The 17,865-nt window shown below is 44.6% G+C and overlaps 1 protein-coding gene across 2 annotated transcripts in view; it reads right to left on the bottom strand.

Annotated features, from left to right (window-relative positions):
- Nucleotides 1-10,402, bottom strand: part of STOX1 (storkhead box 1) — a 51,778-nt gene extending 41,376 nt beyond the window's left edge. Inside the window, exon 1 of one of the 2 annotated variants that reach the window (XM_060768884.2) lies at nucleotides 9,927-10,402. In XM_060768884.2, coding sequence (XP_060624867.2) covers nucleotides 9,927-10,251 — 325 coding nt within the window. In that variant the 5' untranslated portion in view covers nucleotides 10,252-10,402. The remainder of the gene's footprint in view (nucleotides 1-9,926) is intronic. The other variant, XM_060768883.2, reaches the window with a different exon arrangement.
- Nucleotides 10,403-17,865: the final 7,463 nt, after the last annotated feature.

Raw genomic sequence — 17,865 nt, 5'->3', positions numbered from 1 at the left:
TCAAACTACAAATTACGACCAAATTGCCTACATCAATCACAGAACATCCTTTCTCAGAGAAAGAACAAAATCCTCTTTCCTCTCCTTGTAACAAAAGCAGTCCAGATGACTTAGTCTATAAATCCCCCCCCCCCCCATAAATCACGAAGGTTCATTTCTGCTTGTACAAATGTAAACAATCCAGAAGGTTCCAATGTTTTGGTTTGCTTGTCTGAGACTAGTTGTTTTATTTTACTTATAAATAATGTTGGTTTTCAATAAAAAGGTTTCCTGATATTTCTGTCTCTAGTACCAAATTTACTGTTAAAGTAATGCCTAGACATACATTTTGTTAATTCAGGCATACCCGCATTACCTTCAATATCAGAAGCAATAACTCTCAGTGCCAGTTTCTGGGAATACAATGAGGACAGCGTTACTTGAGATCCAACCTGGTTCTTTTCAAGAGATGTGTTCAGTCACTATTATAAACAGAGGCTGGATGGCCATCTGTCAGGGGTGCTTTGAATGCAATATTCCTGCTTCTTGGCAGGGGGTTGGACTGGATGGCCCATGAGGTCTCTTCCAACTATTTGGTTCTATGATTCTATAAAAACAAATGAATTTCAACCTGCTATCTGTCAGGGATTCCCTCTGACAGAGAAAAGAGCTGGATTCAGTACACAAGAAGGATCCAGGATAGATATCAATATGTGAGGCCATATCCTCTCCTAGATATATTTTCCTAGGCTTTGAGTGTAAAAAAGGAAAAAACTGTAAAGGCAGAGTCAGTTCCTTTTCATGAGAAGAAATCTGAAGCTCCCAATTTTGTAACAGAATCATGGAGGCCTTTCTCATCTTAAAATATGCAAGAGAAAGGGATAAGAGAGGTAACTTTATCCTTTTAATTTTCTTCCTCAGATACTGTCTAGTATAAATATTTTCCCTATCATTTTTTCTTATTTGGGGGTAATTAAAACTTCATTTTTGTTGCCTGGTAAAACTGAGTAGATACTCAATTAGTTCTGATCAAGTTTTCTCTCCCTTTCATTGGTTGCAGGATTCAATGAATTGTAATTTTAAAGAGTAACATTCCCGACTGAATGAATTAATAATAATAATAATAATAATAATAATAATAATAATAATTTTTAAAAACTTTATACCCTGCCACCATCTCCCAAAGGGACTCGGGGCAGCTTACATGAGGCCAAGATCAACAACACATCAGTAAAAACAACAAAGCAATAAGCAAATAAAATGATACAATTAATATAACTCACATATAGACAATAACACACAAAGATTTAAATACCTATGGCCGGGCCAGATGACCGCCTCACCCCTTACCAACCCCAGAGATCCCTCCGTTCTGAAGACCAAGATCTATTGGAAATTCCCAGTGTCAAGACCTTGCGCCTAACCGCAACCAGACGCAGAGCCTTCACAGCAGTGGCACCATCACTCTGGAATACTCTGCCACCTGAAGTCCGTGTCTTGCGGGACTTATCAGCTTTCCGCAGGGCATGTAAGACAGGCCTTTGATATTTGATATTGCTGTTTTTTAATTGTTTTAAATTGTTTTTAAATGGTTGTTCAATTTTAGCCTGTTCTTGTAAGCCGCTCCGAGCCCCAGGGGAGTGGCGGCATATAAGTTCAAATAATAAATAAATAAATAAATAAATAAATAAAAACTTTAAAAAATAAACGCTGGACATGAACAGAGATAGGATGTATCTAGTAGGAGGGTTTTAAAAGAAATGTAGGGAGAGCAACCCAACGGGTAGTTAAAGTGCTTCTGAGGACATTTTGCAGGGAATTGTTATCTTTATTCAGGGAAGGCATGCTGGAACAGCCATGTTTTCAGGCTCCTCCTAAAGATTGCCAATGTGGGGGTTTGCCTAATATCCCTGGGAAGTGAGTTCCAGAGTCGGGGGGCCACCACAGAGGAGGCCCTCTCCCTTGTCCCCACCAATTGCGCCTGCGAAGGGGGCGGGAGCGAGAGCAGGGCCTCTCCAGATGATCAAAGGGATCGCATGGGTTCATAAACAGAAATGTGATCACGCATTGTCAAATGAAGACAATCAGGATTAATATGGTAAAGCACCCTGGGAAGTTGCTTTACCATATCAATCCTGGTTGTCTTCATATATATCCTGATTGTCTTCAATTCCTGGTTGTCTTTATATAAATCCTGGTTGTCTTCAATTCCAGACAATAAACAATCAGGACCAGCTAACACTTCCAAACAAAAATTTCCCCCAGGCAGGAAGAAGCCAAGCATTGAAGCTGCAAGGCCATTCAATGCTAATCAAGGTGGCCAATTGAAACATTCACATTATTGTCGAAGGCTTTCATGGCCGGAATCACTGGATTGTTGTCACTGGTTTGTCCTCACAACCTCTGAGGATGCTTGCCACAGATGCAGGCAAAATGTTAGGAGAGAATGCTTCTAGAACATGGCCATACAACCCGAAAAACCTACAACAACCCAGTGAAACATACACACTTGCCACAAGCAGACAAAAGTTCTTTCTCCCAGCCTATACTACTTCGATATATAAACCTAACTTGCCTAGTTTCCAGCAGACTTCACAATCTCTGAGGATTTTTTTTTGTCGTGTCAGGAGCGATTTGAGAAACTGCAAGTCGCTTCTGGTGTGAGAGAACTGGCCGTCTGCAAGGACGTTGCCCAGAGGACGCCCGGATGTTTTGATGTTTTATCATCCTTGTGGGAGGCTTCTCTCATGTCCCCACATGAGGAGCTGGAGCTGATAGAGGGAGCTCATCTGCGCTCTCCCCGGATTTGAACCTGCGACCTGTCCGTCTTCAGTCCTGTCGGCACAGGGGTTTAACCCACTGCGCCACCGGGGGCTCCTTATCTCTGAGGATGCCCAAGGACATCAGACAAGCCCCAACGTTGGCAGTCTTTAGGAAGAGCTTGAAGACCTGGCTGTTCCAGTGTGCCTTTCCAGAACAGGAAACTCCCAGCATCATGTCCCAAACGCACTTTATTAGAGATTTAAGATTGTCTGCACATCGCACCACCCTAAAATCCTTACATTTCACCTGTCATGTCCAGCACTTTTAATTTTATTCATTACATTTGGCCCGGCCCTTAGTTTTTAAATGTGTCATGATGTTATTGTTTAATATTTACTGTTATTGCTTAATGTTTATTGGTTTGCTTTCTGAGTTTTATTGTTGTATTTGTTACACTGTTGTTTTATTGAGGGCCTTGGCCTTTGTAAGCCGCACCGAGTCCTTCGGGAGATGTTAGCGGGGTACAAATAAAGTTAATAATAATAATGCCTGCCATAGATGTGGGCAAAGCGTCAGGAGAGAATGCATCTGCAACATGGCCCTACAGCCCAGAAAACTCACAGCAACCCAATCAGAGAAGTTCCAACAAAGAACTCTGCAATCAATGTCTTAATGTATTCCCAGCACTTGAAACGACTTCCATGCCTTCTTGCAAGAAATTCCAAAGCAGCGAACACTGCATGGATTGTATTAATCCACAGCTGACTTCCAACAACAGTGAGTGCAGACACTCAAGGGTCTCCCACATGGATCCAATTTCAGGATCAAGGAGATAGCTGTTAGGTGAAAATGTACAGCAGTGTTTCTCAAATACTGCTTTTGTAGCCACTTCCTTTAGGTGTTGGCTTTCATGTAAAAAGAACATACCAAGGAAAGTACAATAAAGAAAACGGCTACGTTTATGGAAGCAGTAATTTTTTTTCTACCACATACAGGTGCCACAAAATCCACACAATTTGCAAACCTCAGACAGATTAATATTCAACAAAATGAAAACACATAAAAATAAATATTGAGGGGTCTGCGTTTAAGGTGGAAAAAATAACACAGGAATTCTACTTTTACTAAAACAGCACAAAGACTACTAACATCCCAATGGTCAATATGGACAACGGCATCCTCCTCCAAAGTCTTTTTTGTTAGTTGTTTACTTAGAGGGCATTTGGCTTTCCCCGAGAGGAGATTATTTCTCTCTGGAATAAAAGACCTGGCTCCCTTTTCAATTAAAGAGAAGCATGTTCGCCAGCCCCACACAGGCAGAGAAAAGGAAAAGATTAACCTTTGTAGCACTCTACATTGTACCAGGAATCCTTGTTTACCTTCTCCCTGTCCTTCCATCTCCCCACAAACAATGGGGTGGTCACAAGGTTGTGCCCCACAGCGAAGGCACCCTCAGGGGCAATGAAGAGATTAGGGTCAAAATGACACCCACAGCAAACACTGGAGGATTGAGGCTTTAGTCGGTGAAACCCAGGGAGGATGCATATCCTAGATGCCAATCTCCACTACTTAAAATATGTATGTTTGTGTCTTTTATACACATTGGTCTCATAAGAGGCAACAGCTCACTTGCTCTGTCTTTCTTCACACTACACAAAGGGAGCAGAATTATTTTTATTTTCCTTTATTTTCTTAAAAGAAAACTAATTCCAGATTAAATTTAAAGTTATAATGTTATATTTACGATGCCATGAAACCTTCCAGCAGCATGCAGAAGAATGAGGAAGTACTCCATCAAAGTATCCATTGTCACAAGTGGACGGTGAAGCAGCACCTCACTCTGTGGCCAGAACCAAGCATACCCTCATGAAGCCGGAAAAGCTGGAATGTCAAATTGCCTCTATGTCTGTCAATATAATATTGGATAATATTATGTTATACAATATAATGCTACTAAATAATAACATTATAATTATATATTTTATATTAAATGTAATATTACAGAATAATGTTATAGTACAATGTGATATATAATATTAATATTGTGCTATGGTAATCATATGATATATTGTATTTACTTGTTACTTGTAAGCCACTCTGAGTCCCCTTCGGGGTGAGAAGGGCGGCATATAAATGTCCTAAATAAATAAATAATACACACACTTCATCACACTAGAGAATGAATCCACTTTACATCTGGTTGCAGAATTGTGGGGTTTGTAGTTTAGGGAGGCTGTTAAAGCAGGCAAATGTTAGTGTGCTGGAAGAAGCAAAAACCACCAGCACTGAAGCCATGGTCCTCCGCCATCACCTCCACTGGACCGGCCACGTTGTCCGGATGCCCGACCACCGTTTCCCAAAGCAGTTGCTATACTCCAAATTCAAGAACAGAAAAGGGAATGTTGGTGGGCAGGAAAAGAGATTTAAAGATGGGCTCAAAGCCAACCTTAAAAACTCTGGCATAGACACCGAGAACTGGAAAGCCCTGACCGTTGAGTGCTCCAGCTGGAGGTCAGCTGTGACCAGCAGTGCTGCAGAATTTGAAGAGGCACGAATGGAGGGCAATAGAGAGAATCGTGACAAGAGGAAGGCGCGTCAACCCAACCCCGACCGGGACCACCTTTCACCTGGAAACCAATGCCCTCACTGTGGGAGAAGATGCAGATCAAGAATTGGGCTCCACAGTCACCTACGGACCCACCGCCAGTATACCAAACTTGGAGGACAATCCTACTCGGACAATGAGGGATCGCCTAAGTAAGTAATTAATTAAGTACCAGAATGCCTCATTTGGCATGACACAAACCAGTCAGTTTCACAAGTTCTGACTCTGTCTCATGAAATCCAGATCAAAACCCACAGCAAACCTGGCACCTGTGACAAAGGCACCCTCGAGAAAATCTTCGTATGGGGCTAACATTCAAATAAGTAGGAACAGGTTGGTGTATCCCTTACTCAAAATTCTTGGGACCAGAAGCTTAAGTAGCTGAGGGGGAAAAGGAAAGGCCTTGAGGCTGTTAGGAATTGGGTGAGACGAAGTCCAAATCACTTGAAGGGCCTGGTCTACACTGTGGAATGAATGCAGTTTGATACCACATTAACTACCGTGGCTCAATGCTATGAAACGGGTTTCTAATTTGGCCAGACACCAACCTTCTTTGGCGGAGGAGGCTAAACACCTTGTCAAAGGAGAACTCCCACAACTCCTTGAGCAGCGGCAATTACAGTGGTGTCAAGCTACACCCTCAAATCGCTTAGGATCATAAAAATTAGAAGGGACACCAGTTGTTGGTCATCCTGAGGAACCATAGAATGATAGAATCCTAGAGTTGGAAGAGACCTCATGGGCCATCCAGTCCAACCCCATTCTGCCATGAAGTAGGAATATTGCATTCGAATCACCCCTGACAGATGGCCATCCAGCCTCTGTTTAAAATCTTGCAAAGAAGAAGCCTCCAGCACACTCCGAGGCAGAGAGTTCCACTGCTGAACGGCTCTCACAGTCAGGAAGTTCTTCCTCATGTTCAGATGGAATCTCCTTTCTTGTACTTTGAAGCCATTGTTCCATTGCGTCCTACTCTCCAGGGAGGCAGAAAACAAGCTTGCTCCCTCCTCCCTGTGACTTCCTCTCACATAATTATGCATGGCTATCATATCTCCTCTCACCCTTCTCTTCTTCAGGCTAAACATACCCAGCTCTTTAAGCCGCTCCTCATAGGGCTTGTTCTCCAAACCCTTCATCATTTTAGTCACCCTCCTCTGGACACATTCCAGCTTGTCAACATCTCCCTTCAATTGTGGTGCCCAGAATTGGACACAGTATTCCAGGTGTGGTCTATTTATTTATTATTATTGACAATATTTATATACTGCTTTTCTCACCCCTAGGGGGACTAACCAAGGCAGAATAGAGAATGGGTAGCATGACTTCCCTGGATCTAGACACTAGAGTTTTTTTTCATATTTAAATATTTTGGCTTTCAGTAAGTGTGATTGCCATGAACAGTATGGATTGCGGCTTCCTAATTGGGACTATTCTAGGGTAATGACCAAATAAATGGCTTGCAGATTACATTCTGTTTGCGATCCCAAGCGTTAAACAAGCTGCACCCAAATGCTTAGACCAAAATGCACTAATGGTAAGAATGTCGCCGGTGGAACATTACAGGCCAAAGTACATTTGCCACAGTTTCTAGAACTTGGCATGTCAGTCCAATCTACTTATAAGCAGGAATTCTAGATTCCTCCCTTCTCATTGTTTTTTTTTCCAAAATGATTTTTATTGGTGATTTTCCAAGAAAACATAAAATAACATAGCAATGTTTTTTAAAAAAGAAAAGAAACCATCATCCATCATTTATCTACTCTCTATCACACATAAGGCTATCAATCTGTCTCCATATACAAAAGAAAAAAGAGAGGAGAAAAAAGAGAGAAAAAGAAAGAAAAAGATAGTAAATTAAACTTGGTGACTTCCGTCCTTCTTCCATTACCTTTTCTCTACTTTGATTCTAGTTCTCTATTTCCTCTCTCTACAGGAACAGCATCAAATACAGATAGGGATAGAGATTTTTTTTAACATCCATTTTTCCCTCCAATCTTCTAGTTTCCCTGTTGATCTCATATTTATTCAATATTCCTTTTTCCAATAGTTCTCTAAAACTTTCCAGTCTGTTCTTTTCATTCCTTTCCCATTGCTATATCTAAGCCAAAATGTCAATTCATCCATATCCTTAATTTCCATTATCTTATCCAGCCATTGCATCTTCGAAGGAGTTTGTTCTTGTTTCCATACCTTAGCAAATGCAATTCTGGCCGTTGTTGCAAAGAAAATAAACAATTTTTCTGTGTTAATATCTTTAAATGTCTCTGATTCGAACATATCCAATAAGTAACATTCTGGATTCATAGGGAAGTCAATCTTTAGCAGTGTTTCTCAACCTGGGGGTCGGGACCGCTGGAGGGGCCGTTAGAGGGTATCAGAGGGGTTGTCAAAGACCATCAGAAAACAAAGTATTTTCTGTTGGTCATGGAGGTTCTATGTGGGAAGTTTGGCCCAATTTGGTCATTGGTGGGGCTCAGGATTTTCTTTGATTGTAGGTGTACTATAAATCCCAGCCACTACAACTCCAAAATGCCAAGGTCTATTTTTCCCAAACTCCACCAGTGTTCATATTTGGGCATATTGAGTAGCCGTGTCAAGTTTGGTCCAGATCCATCATTATTTGAGTACACTATGCTCTCTGGATGTAGGTGAACTACAACTCCAAAATTCAAGGTCAATGCCCACCCACCAAACCTTTCCAGTATTTCCTGTTGGTCATGGGAGTTCTGTGTGCCAAGTTCGGTTCAACTCCATCCTTGGTGGAGTTCAGAATCCTCTTTGCTTGTAGGTGAACTTAAATCCCAGGAATCACTACTCCCAAACGACAAAATGGACAAAATGCACACACACACACACACACACACCCCGAACCCAGCAGTGTTCAAATTTGGATGTAGTGGGTATTTGTGTCAAATTTGGTCCAGTGAATGAAAATACACCCAGCATACCAGATATTTACATGACGATTCATAACAGTAGCAAAATTACAGTTAGGAAATAGCAACGAATGTTATGGTTGGGGGTCACCATCCCATGAGGAAACTGTATTAAGGGGTTGAGAAACACTGCTCTAGACTCCTATTGATGCAGGCCAGGAATGACCAGCCACTGCCAAAAGGGACAGAGAGTTTCATCTATGCTGATGATCGTGCCATTACTGCTCAAGCAGGGAGCTTTGAGATGGTTGAAAAGAAGCTCTCCGAAGCTCTAGGTGCTCTAACTGCCTATTACAGGAAAACCAACTGATCCCTAATCCATCTAAAACACAGACATGTGCCTTTCACCTTAAGAACAGACAAGCATCCCGAGCTCTGAGGATTACCTGGGAAGGAATCCCACTGGAGCATTGCAACACACCCAAATACCTGGGAGTCACTTTGGACCGTGCTCTGACCTACAAGAAGCACTGCCTGAACATCAAACAAAAAGTGGGCGCTAGCAACAACATCATACGAAAGCTGACTGGCACAACCTGGGGATCACAACCAGACACAGTGAAGACATCTGCCCTTGTGCTATGCTACTCTGCTGCTGAGTATGCATGCCCAGTGTGGAACACATCTCACCACACTAAAACAGTAGATGTGGCTCTTAATGAGACATGCTGCATTATCACAGGGTGTCTGCGCCCCACACCACTGGAGAAAATACACTGCTTAGCCGGTATTGCACCACCTGACATCCTCCGGGAAGTAGCAGCCAATAGTGAAAGGACCAAGGCAGAGACATCTCCAGCTCATCCCCTGTTTAGGTATCAGCCAGCATGTCAACGACTTAAATCAAGACATAGTTTTCTTAGATCTACAGAGACACTCGCTGGAACACCCCAGCAAGCGAGAGTCCAAAAGTGGCAGGCCCAAACCCAGCACCTCAATTCATGGGTGATACCAGATGAGAGACTCCCCCCTGGGCACACAGAAGGCTGGGCGACTTGGAAGGCGCTGAACAGACTGCGCTCTGGCAACACGAGATGCAGAGCCAATCTTAAAAAATGGGGCCACAAAGTGGAATCCTCGGCATGCGAGTGTGGAGAAGAGCAAACCACTGACCACCTGCTGCAATGCACCCTGAGCCCTGCCACATGCACAATGGAGGACCTTCTTGCGGCCACCCCAGAGGCACTCCAAGTGGCCAGATACTGGTCAAAGGACATTTAACCAAATACCAAATTTGCAAAATCTGTGTGTTTTTTTTCCTTTTCTTTTTAATCTGTGTGTTTGTTTTGCTCTGTTAGAATTGTAACACAATGGTTGCTGAAGACACGATAAATAACATAAGGCCAGGGAGGATGACTCTCTGCACATTCTCAGGAACACTTGGGATGAATTTTGCATTCAAATCTGACCAAGACAAAGCTGAGGTGGACGTGTGCGTGCGTGCAAGGGATGAATCTGGCCAAATTGGAGGCAGGCGTCACCCACGGCGCTTGGGATGAATTCTGCACATGCTCAGGAACTAAGTAATTAAAGAAAAGGGCTAAACCTGAGTAAAGTGGGTCTGGGTGTGTGTGTGCGCGCGCGAGAGGGGCTGGTGAATGGCGCGCGATGCGAGCCCTCCTCTCTCAGGCGGACTGACTCACCGACGGCGCGGATGAGGAAGCCTTCTGGCGGGCGCAGCGCCCTCCGGAGCCAGGCCTGGCGCAGCCTGTGGAGGGGCCCCGCGGGGCCCTGGAGGAGCAGCACGCCGCCCCGCAGCCAGCCCTGCAGCCGCACCCGCCCCACCGCCCGCGACACAGCCGCGTCCCAGTAGCAGGCGCCGTTGGCCCGCACGAACGCCGCGAACACGGCCGCGCCCGCCTCATCCTCGTCGCCCTCACGCTCTCCTCCGCGGGGCCTCTGCTTGAGGCGGCGCAGCACGAGCGCCAGCGACCTCGGGGCCAGCTGCACCAAAGAGCCCGGCGCCATCCTCCCCTTCCCGCCCAGCGCCTCAGAGCCGCTGCGCCTGCTGCTCCTGTGCGGCTGCCAAGGGAACCAAAGGGCGGGGCCAAATAGGAAAAGGGGAGGGGCTATATTCTCCTGCCGCTGTTGTGCGGCTGCCGAGGACCCGAGGGGGCGTGGACAAGGGAAAGGGGGCGGGTAACGGGGAGGAACCACCTGCTGCTGCTGTGTGGCTGCCAAGGAAACCAAAGGGCGGGGCCAAATAAAAAAGGGGAGGGGCAATTTGCTCCTGCCGCTGTTGTGTGGCTGCCGAGGACCCGAGGGGGGCGTGGGCAAGGGAAAAGAGGCGGGCAAAGGGGAGGAACCACCTGCTGCTGCTCCTCTGTGGCTGCCAAGGGAACCGAGGGGGCGGGGCCAAGGGAAGAGCCAGTTGTCGCTGCTACTGCAGCTGCTGTGTGTGCCAAGGGAACCAAGGAGGCGGGGCCAAGGAAGGGGGCGAGGCCAAGGGTGGAGCCATCTCCTGCTGGCTATTTATTTATTTGTCGTGTCAGAGCAACCAGTCAATTATATTACATTTCTAACAGAACAAAGCAAACAAACAGACAAAATACAAAATTTGGGAGTTTGGTAGTTGATTAGACGTCCAGCCACATGCACAATGGGGGACCTTCTTGCAGCAACACCAGAAGCACTCCAAGTGGCCAGCTACTGGTCAAAGGACATTTAATCAACTACCAAACTCACACATTTTGTATTTTCTCTGTTTGTTTGCTTTGTTCTGTTAGAAATGTAATATAATTGACTGGCTACCCTGACACGAGAAATAAATAGATGTCCTTGACCAGTATCTGGCCACTTGGAGTGCTTCTGGTGTTATTTATTTATTTTATTTATTATTTATTTACCTTACTTATATACTGCTGTTCTCAGCCCGAAGGCGACTCACAGCGGTTCACAACAAATACGAACAGCAAAAATTCAGTGCTACAGTATAGAAACAGTTAACAACCTAACACATTACACAATTAATAAACAGTTACTACAATACCCATTCACTGTCGTCTCGTCATCAAAAACATGTTCCAGATTCGTCATCCATTGTTCCATTCCAGTGTTCATTAAGCAATCATTGCACTAATTATTGGAACACCTGCTCAAACAGCCAGGTCTTCACCTTTTTGCGGAATACCATTAGAGATGGTGCTAGTCTAATGTCCGTAGGAAGGGCGTTCCACAGCCAAGGAGCCACCACCGAGAAGGCCCTATCTCTCATTCCCGCCAGCCGAGCTTGAGAAGCAGGCGGGATCGAGAGCAGGGTCTCCCCGGAAGATCTCAAAGTCCTGGTGGGTTCATAGGCAGAGATGCGGTCGGATAGGTAGCTTGGGCCCGAACCGTTTAGGGCTTTAAAGGCCAACGCCAGCACTTTGAATTCAGCCCAGTAGCAGATCGGTAGCCAGTGGAGTTGGGGCAACAGGGGGGTTGTATGCTCCCTGCGCTCTGCTCCTGTTAAAATCATGGCTGCTGAGCGTTGGACTAGTTGGAGCTTCCGAGCTATCTTCAAAGGCAACCCCACGTAGAGAGCGTTGCAGTAGTCTAAACGGGATGTAACCAGAGCGTGGACTACCGTGGTTACTATAAGGTCCTCCATCGTGCATGTAGCAGGGCTCAGGTCGCATTGCAGCAGGTGGTCTGTGGTTTGCTCTTCTCCACACTCGCATGTCGCATGTCGAGGATTCCACTTTGTAGCCCCATTTCTGAAGGTTGGCTCTGCATCTCGTGGTGCCAGAGCGCAGTCTGTTCAGCGCCTTCCAAGTCGCCCAGTCCTCTGTGTGCCCAGGGGGGAGTCTCTCATTTGGTATCAGCCATTGATTGAGGTTCTGGGTTTGAGCCTGCCACTTTTGGACTCTCGCTTGCTGAGATGTTCCAGTGAGTGTCTCTGTAGATCTTAGAAAACTATTTCTTGATTTAAGTCAATGACGTGCTGGCTGATACCCAAACAGGGGATGAGCTGGAGATGTCACTGCCTTGGTCCAGGCATGTAGCCGGGGGGGGGGGGGGGGGGGCTTGAGGGGCTTCTCATGGTGGTTCGCGAAAAGGCCTTACTGGTGCATTATTTAAACTGTTATGTTTATTCATATCATGATCTGATCACCATACTCAATATATCCCATATGCATGATGGGGTATTAGGGTAATGATACAAAAGGTTTGCTAGGCTAGACTCTCTTTCACTCAGACTCAGCCCCCCCAAAACTCACCCCCCCCCCAAAATCCCCCCTGAAAAAAATTCAGCCCCCCCCCCCCCTGAAACGAAATCCTGGCTACGGGCCTGCCTTGGTCCTTTCACTATTGGCTGCTACTTCCCAGCAGATGTCAGGTGGCACGATACCTTGCCATATTTGGTTCAATTCCATCATTGGTAGAGTTCAGAATGCTCTTTGATTTTAGGTGAACTAAACATCCCAGTAACTACAACTCACCTATGTCAAGGTCTATTTTTCCCCAAGAGTGCCTCAAGAACGCCCCTAGGCAAAATCTATACTGCAAATGCTTACTTTGCGTAATGGGTTGAGCCGCCCGTCTGTGCTGATGATCGTGCCATTACCTGCTCAAGCAGGGAGCTTTGAGATGGGAGAACAGAAGCTCTCCAAAGCTCTAGGTGCTCTTACTGCCTACTACAGGGAAAACCAGCTGATCTCTAATCCATATAAAACACAGACATGTGCTTTTCATCTCAAGAACCCACCAGGACTTTGAGATCTTCTGGGGAGACCCTGCTCTCGATCCCGCCTGCTTCTCAAGCTCGGCTGGCGGAGACGAGAGATAGGGCCTTCTCAGTGGTGGCTCCTCGGCTGTGGAACGCCCTTCCTACAGACATTAGACTAGCACCATCTCTAATGGTATTCCGCAAAAAGGTGAAGACCTGGATGTTTGTGCAGGCATTTGAGTAATTTAGTGCAATCTGGTAATGGAACATAGGAATGGAACAATGGACGACGAACCTGGACTACGCTTGGATGATGAGAAGATTGGGTACGGTTGTTTTTTGTAATAATTGTGCATTGCAATTGCTTATTGGTAATTTATGGATAATGTGTTAAGTCAATTGTTATATGTTGTATGGAACCACTGCTGTTTCTACTGTTTGTGAACCGCTGTGAGTCGCCTTCGGGCTTGAGATACAGCGGTATATAAGCAAAGTAAATAAATAAATAAATAAGAACAGACAAGCATCCCGAGCTCTGAGGATTACCTGGGAAGGAATCCCACTGGAGCATTGCAACACACCCAAATACCTGGGAGTCACTCTGTACCGTGCTCTGACCTACAAGAAGCACTGCCTGAATATCAAGCAAAAAGTGGGTGCTAGAAACAATATCATACAAAAGCTGACTGGCACAACCTGGGGATCTCAACCAGACACAGTGAAGACATCTGCCCTTGCGCTATTTATTTATTTATTTCAAGCATTTCTACCCCGCCCTTCTCAACCCCCAAAGGGGGACTCAGGGTGGCTTACAAAAGGCACAATTCGATGCCAGCAATACACATAGTAAGATAAAATACATAGCAGCAACAATTATAAAATAATGAAAACAATCCAGTTATACAATACAACTAATAAAAAACTCTGCTGCTGAGTATGCATGCCCAGTGTGGAACACATCTCACCACACTAAAACAGTGGATGTGGCTCTTAATGAGACATGCCACATTATCATGGGATGTCTGCACCCTACGCTACTGGAGAAATTACACTGCTTAGCCAGCATTGCACCACCTGACATCCGCCGGGAAGTAGCAGCCAATAGTGAAAGGACCAAGGCAGAGACATCTCCAGCCCATTCCCTGTTTGGGTATCAGCTAGCACGTCAGCTACTTAAATCAAGAAATAGTTTTCTAAGATCTACAGAAACATTCGCTGGAACACCTCAGCAAGCGAGAGTCCAAAAGTGGCAGGCTCAAACCCAGAGCCTCAATCAATGGCTGATACCCCCTGGGCAACTTGGAAGGCGCTGAACAGACTGCGCTCTGGCACCACAAGATGCAGAACCAATCTTAAGAAATGGGGCTACAGAGTGGAATCCACAACATGTGAGCGTGGAGAAGAGCAAACCACTGACCACCTGCTGCAATGTGACCTGAGCCCTGCCACATGCACAATGGAGGACCTTCTTGCAGCAACACCAGAGGCACTCCAAGTGGCCAGATACTGGTCAAAGGACATTTAATTAACTACCAAGCTTGCAAACTCTGTGTCTTTTGTATGTTTGTTTGTTTGTTCTGTCAAAAATGTAATACAACTGTTCGGTTGCCTGAATAGAGAGTTGGAAGACCAAGAGCAAGATGGATGGATGATATCCTTGAAGTGACTGGATTGACTCTGAAGGAGTTGGGGGTGGTGACGGCCAACAGGGAGCTCTGGCGTGGGCTGGTCCATGAAGTCATGAAGAGTCGAAAACGACTGAACGAATGAACAACAAAACGTGCTTGCTGATAGGATAATAGGCATATTACATGGGCAGTTCAAAAAAAGAGTGGCTATCATCATTTGTTATGACACCATTATTATAACATGCATGCGTCCATATTTAATATTCCACTCTTCCTTGCTATTAGTTCTGTATAACTTAATCACTTCAAATTGGCACCCAGATTTCACTGCTTTACAGAACACTTAACCGAATTTAACCTGAACATCATCTTCTGAAGATGACAGGCTTTTTAAAAGCACATTTTACTTACTATAGGCATACATAAATGCTATTTTTACAGTGATGGCTATATAAAACGTAGCTGCGGCTTATTTCTATCCAACTAAAGATTATGGACTTGCAATGTACATTACTGCATTGTAGCTTCCATTAAACTAATCTTCTTTTAGAAATCTATTGACGTAATATATAGGATCTGAAATCTGTTTTAGATGGATTTACGTTCTTATGGAATAAGAATGTTGAGCCTTTACTTAAACAATAAATTTAGTGCACTAAATTGTGGCACAAAGTTGTGTTTATTTTGAAATTATGTATGCAAATAACAGTTTCCAAGGGCAAAGTGTTTTGTGCAAAGAGTGTAGTTTTTCTGCAGAAAAGACAATTTTTGTACAAAATATATGTTTCTGAAATCAGTGCAGGAAAGCCTTGCATGTAAAATATTTTCACCAATAATAATAATAATAATAATAATAATAATAATAATAGAAATTGAATTGAAAAGTCGACAACAGATCCCTAATGTAGACTCTGCAAGGAAGCAGATGAAACAATAGATCACATCCTCAGCTGCTGCAAGAAGATCGTGCAGACAGACTACAAGCAGAGGCATAACACCGTTGCTCAGATGATTCATTGGAACTTGTGCCACAAATACCATCTGCCTGCGACAAAGAACTGGTGGGATCACAAGCCTGAAAAAGTTACAGAGAACGAACACACCAAACTCCTCTGGGACTTCCGGATTCAGACAGACAGAGTTTTGGAGCACAATACTCCTGACCTCACAATCGTGTTAAAAACAAAGTATGGATCATCAATATTGCAATCCCAGGTGACAGCAGGATTGCAGAGAAACAACTGGAAAAGCTGACACAATATGAGGATTTAAAAATTGAACTGCAAAGACTCTGGCACAAACCAGTCAAGGTGGTCCCAGTGGTGATCGGCACACTGGGTGCAGTGCCTAAAGACCTTGGCCTGCACTTAAACACAATCGGCGCTGACAAAATTACCATCTGCCAGTTGCAGAAGGCCACCTTACTGGGATCTGCACGCATTATTCACTGATACATCACACAGTTCTAGATACTTGGGAAGTGTCCGACGTGTGATCCAATTCAACAGCCAGCAGAGTGTCTGCTGTGGACTCATCTTGCTGTGTTTCAAATAATAATAATAATAATAAGCCTAGAGAAGACAATGATGCTGAGGAAAGTGGAAGGTAAAAGGAAGAGGGGCCGACCAAGGGCAAGATGGATGGATGGAATCCTTGAAGTGACTGGACTGACCTTGAAGGAGCTGGGGGTGGTGACGGCCGACAGGGAGCTCTGGCGTGGGCTGGTCCATGAGGTCACGAAGAGTCGGAGACGACTGAACAAATGAACAACAACAACAACAACAACAACAATAATAATACACTTTATTTGTATCCTTCCCCATCTCCTCAATGGGGACTCAGGGCGGTTAAGAACATACATACTTAACCGTGGTCCAAGCTCTTGTTACATCCCGGATAGATTACTGCAATGCACTCTACATGGGGCTGCCTTTGAAGACTGATGAACCAACCTGGACACAGCATATTATTTGATAACACAGAAATGCTGGACCACTTAGTTCAACAGGCTGTAGCCAGATTTCTAACTGGAGTGCCATACAGGGAACATACCACCCACTTGTTGTGTCAGCTCCACTGGCTGCCAGTCCACTTCTGAACCCAATTCAAAGTGCTGGTTTTGACCTATAAAGCCCTTTATGGTTCTGGCCGAGCTTACTTGTCCGAACGCATCTCCCTCTATGTCCTGCCTTGCAGTTTAAGATCATCCAGGGAGGTCCTGCTCTCGCTCCTGCCAGCGTCGCAAATGCATCAGGGATGAGAGACAGGGCCTTCTTGGCTGTAGCCCCCCACCTGTGGAACTCGCTTCCCACTGAGGTAAGATTGGCATCATCCCTCCTGTCTTTTAGGAATAAATTGAAATTGTGGTTCTGGAACCAGGCTTTCAGAAAGCATGAATAAATAGCACTTTGGTTGTGCAATTTGACTGGATTGGTGATACAGCTGTTAATATTGTTTTTATAGTTTTTAATTCATTGTTCTATTTGTTGTTTTTAACTGTTGTTATATTGCTTTGTTATATGCAGTGGCATTGAATTGTTGCCAAATGTAAGCCGTCCTGAGTCCCCCTCCAGGAGTTGAGAAGGACAGGATAGAAATACTAGAAATAAATAAATAAATACTAGAAACATATAGCAGCAAACATTCAATACCAATAAGGTGCAAGCAACAAATAATCAGACTAGCATAAATTAAATAATAACATCCCACACCACCCTAAATTTATATCCTAATACCACGAGTTGTGTGAATGACAAGCAAAAACAAGTATTTTCCCCAGATTGGGAGAAAATTACATACATTATTTGTCCTTGCATGGGAGTGTGAACTGAAGATGTACATTCCTTGAAGGAGCAAATGAATTGTTGCCCAAATAAGTGTTGTTTTTGCCCTTTTTAAAACCATAAGATCATTAAGTAAAACAGAAAAAGAATAAACCATTGTGTTTTCTCCTTCCCCCAAGGAATCTATTGTTAGCTCACTGAGAGTGCGGCTACACTGTAGCATTAATGTAGTCTGACACCACTTTAACTGTGATGGCTCAATGCTATGGAGTCATGGGAGTTAGTTTGCAAGGCCTTTAGCCTTCTCTGTCAAGAGTGCTGGTGCCTTGTTGTTTTTGTAGTAGCTCTTTGTGACCTCATGGACCAGTTCACGCCAGAGCTCCCTGTCAGCCGTGGCCACCCCCAGCTCCTTCAGAGTCAATCCAGTCACTTCAAGGATATCATCCATCCATCTTGTCCTTGGTCGGCCCCTCTTCCTTTTTCCTTCCATTTTCCCCAGCAACATTGTCTTCTCTAAGCTTTC

The sequence above is a fragment of the Anolis sagrei genome, chromosome 3, assembly GCF_037176765.1.
Source record: "Anolis sagrei isolate rAnoSag1 chromosome 3, rAnoSag1.mat, whole genome shotgun sequence".
Classification (NCBI taxonomy): Eukaryota; Metazoa; Chordata; class Lepidosauria; order Squamata; family Dactyloidae; genus Anolis; species Anolis sagrei.
This window is presented reverse-complemented; position numbering and strand designations above follow the sequence as displayed.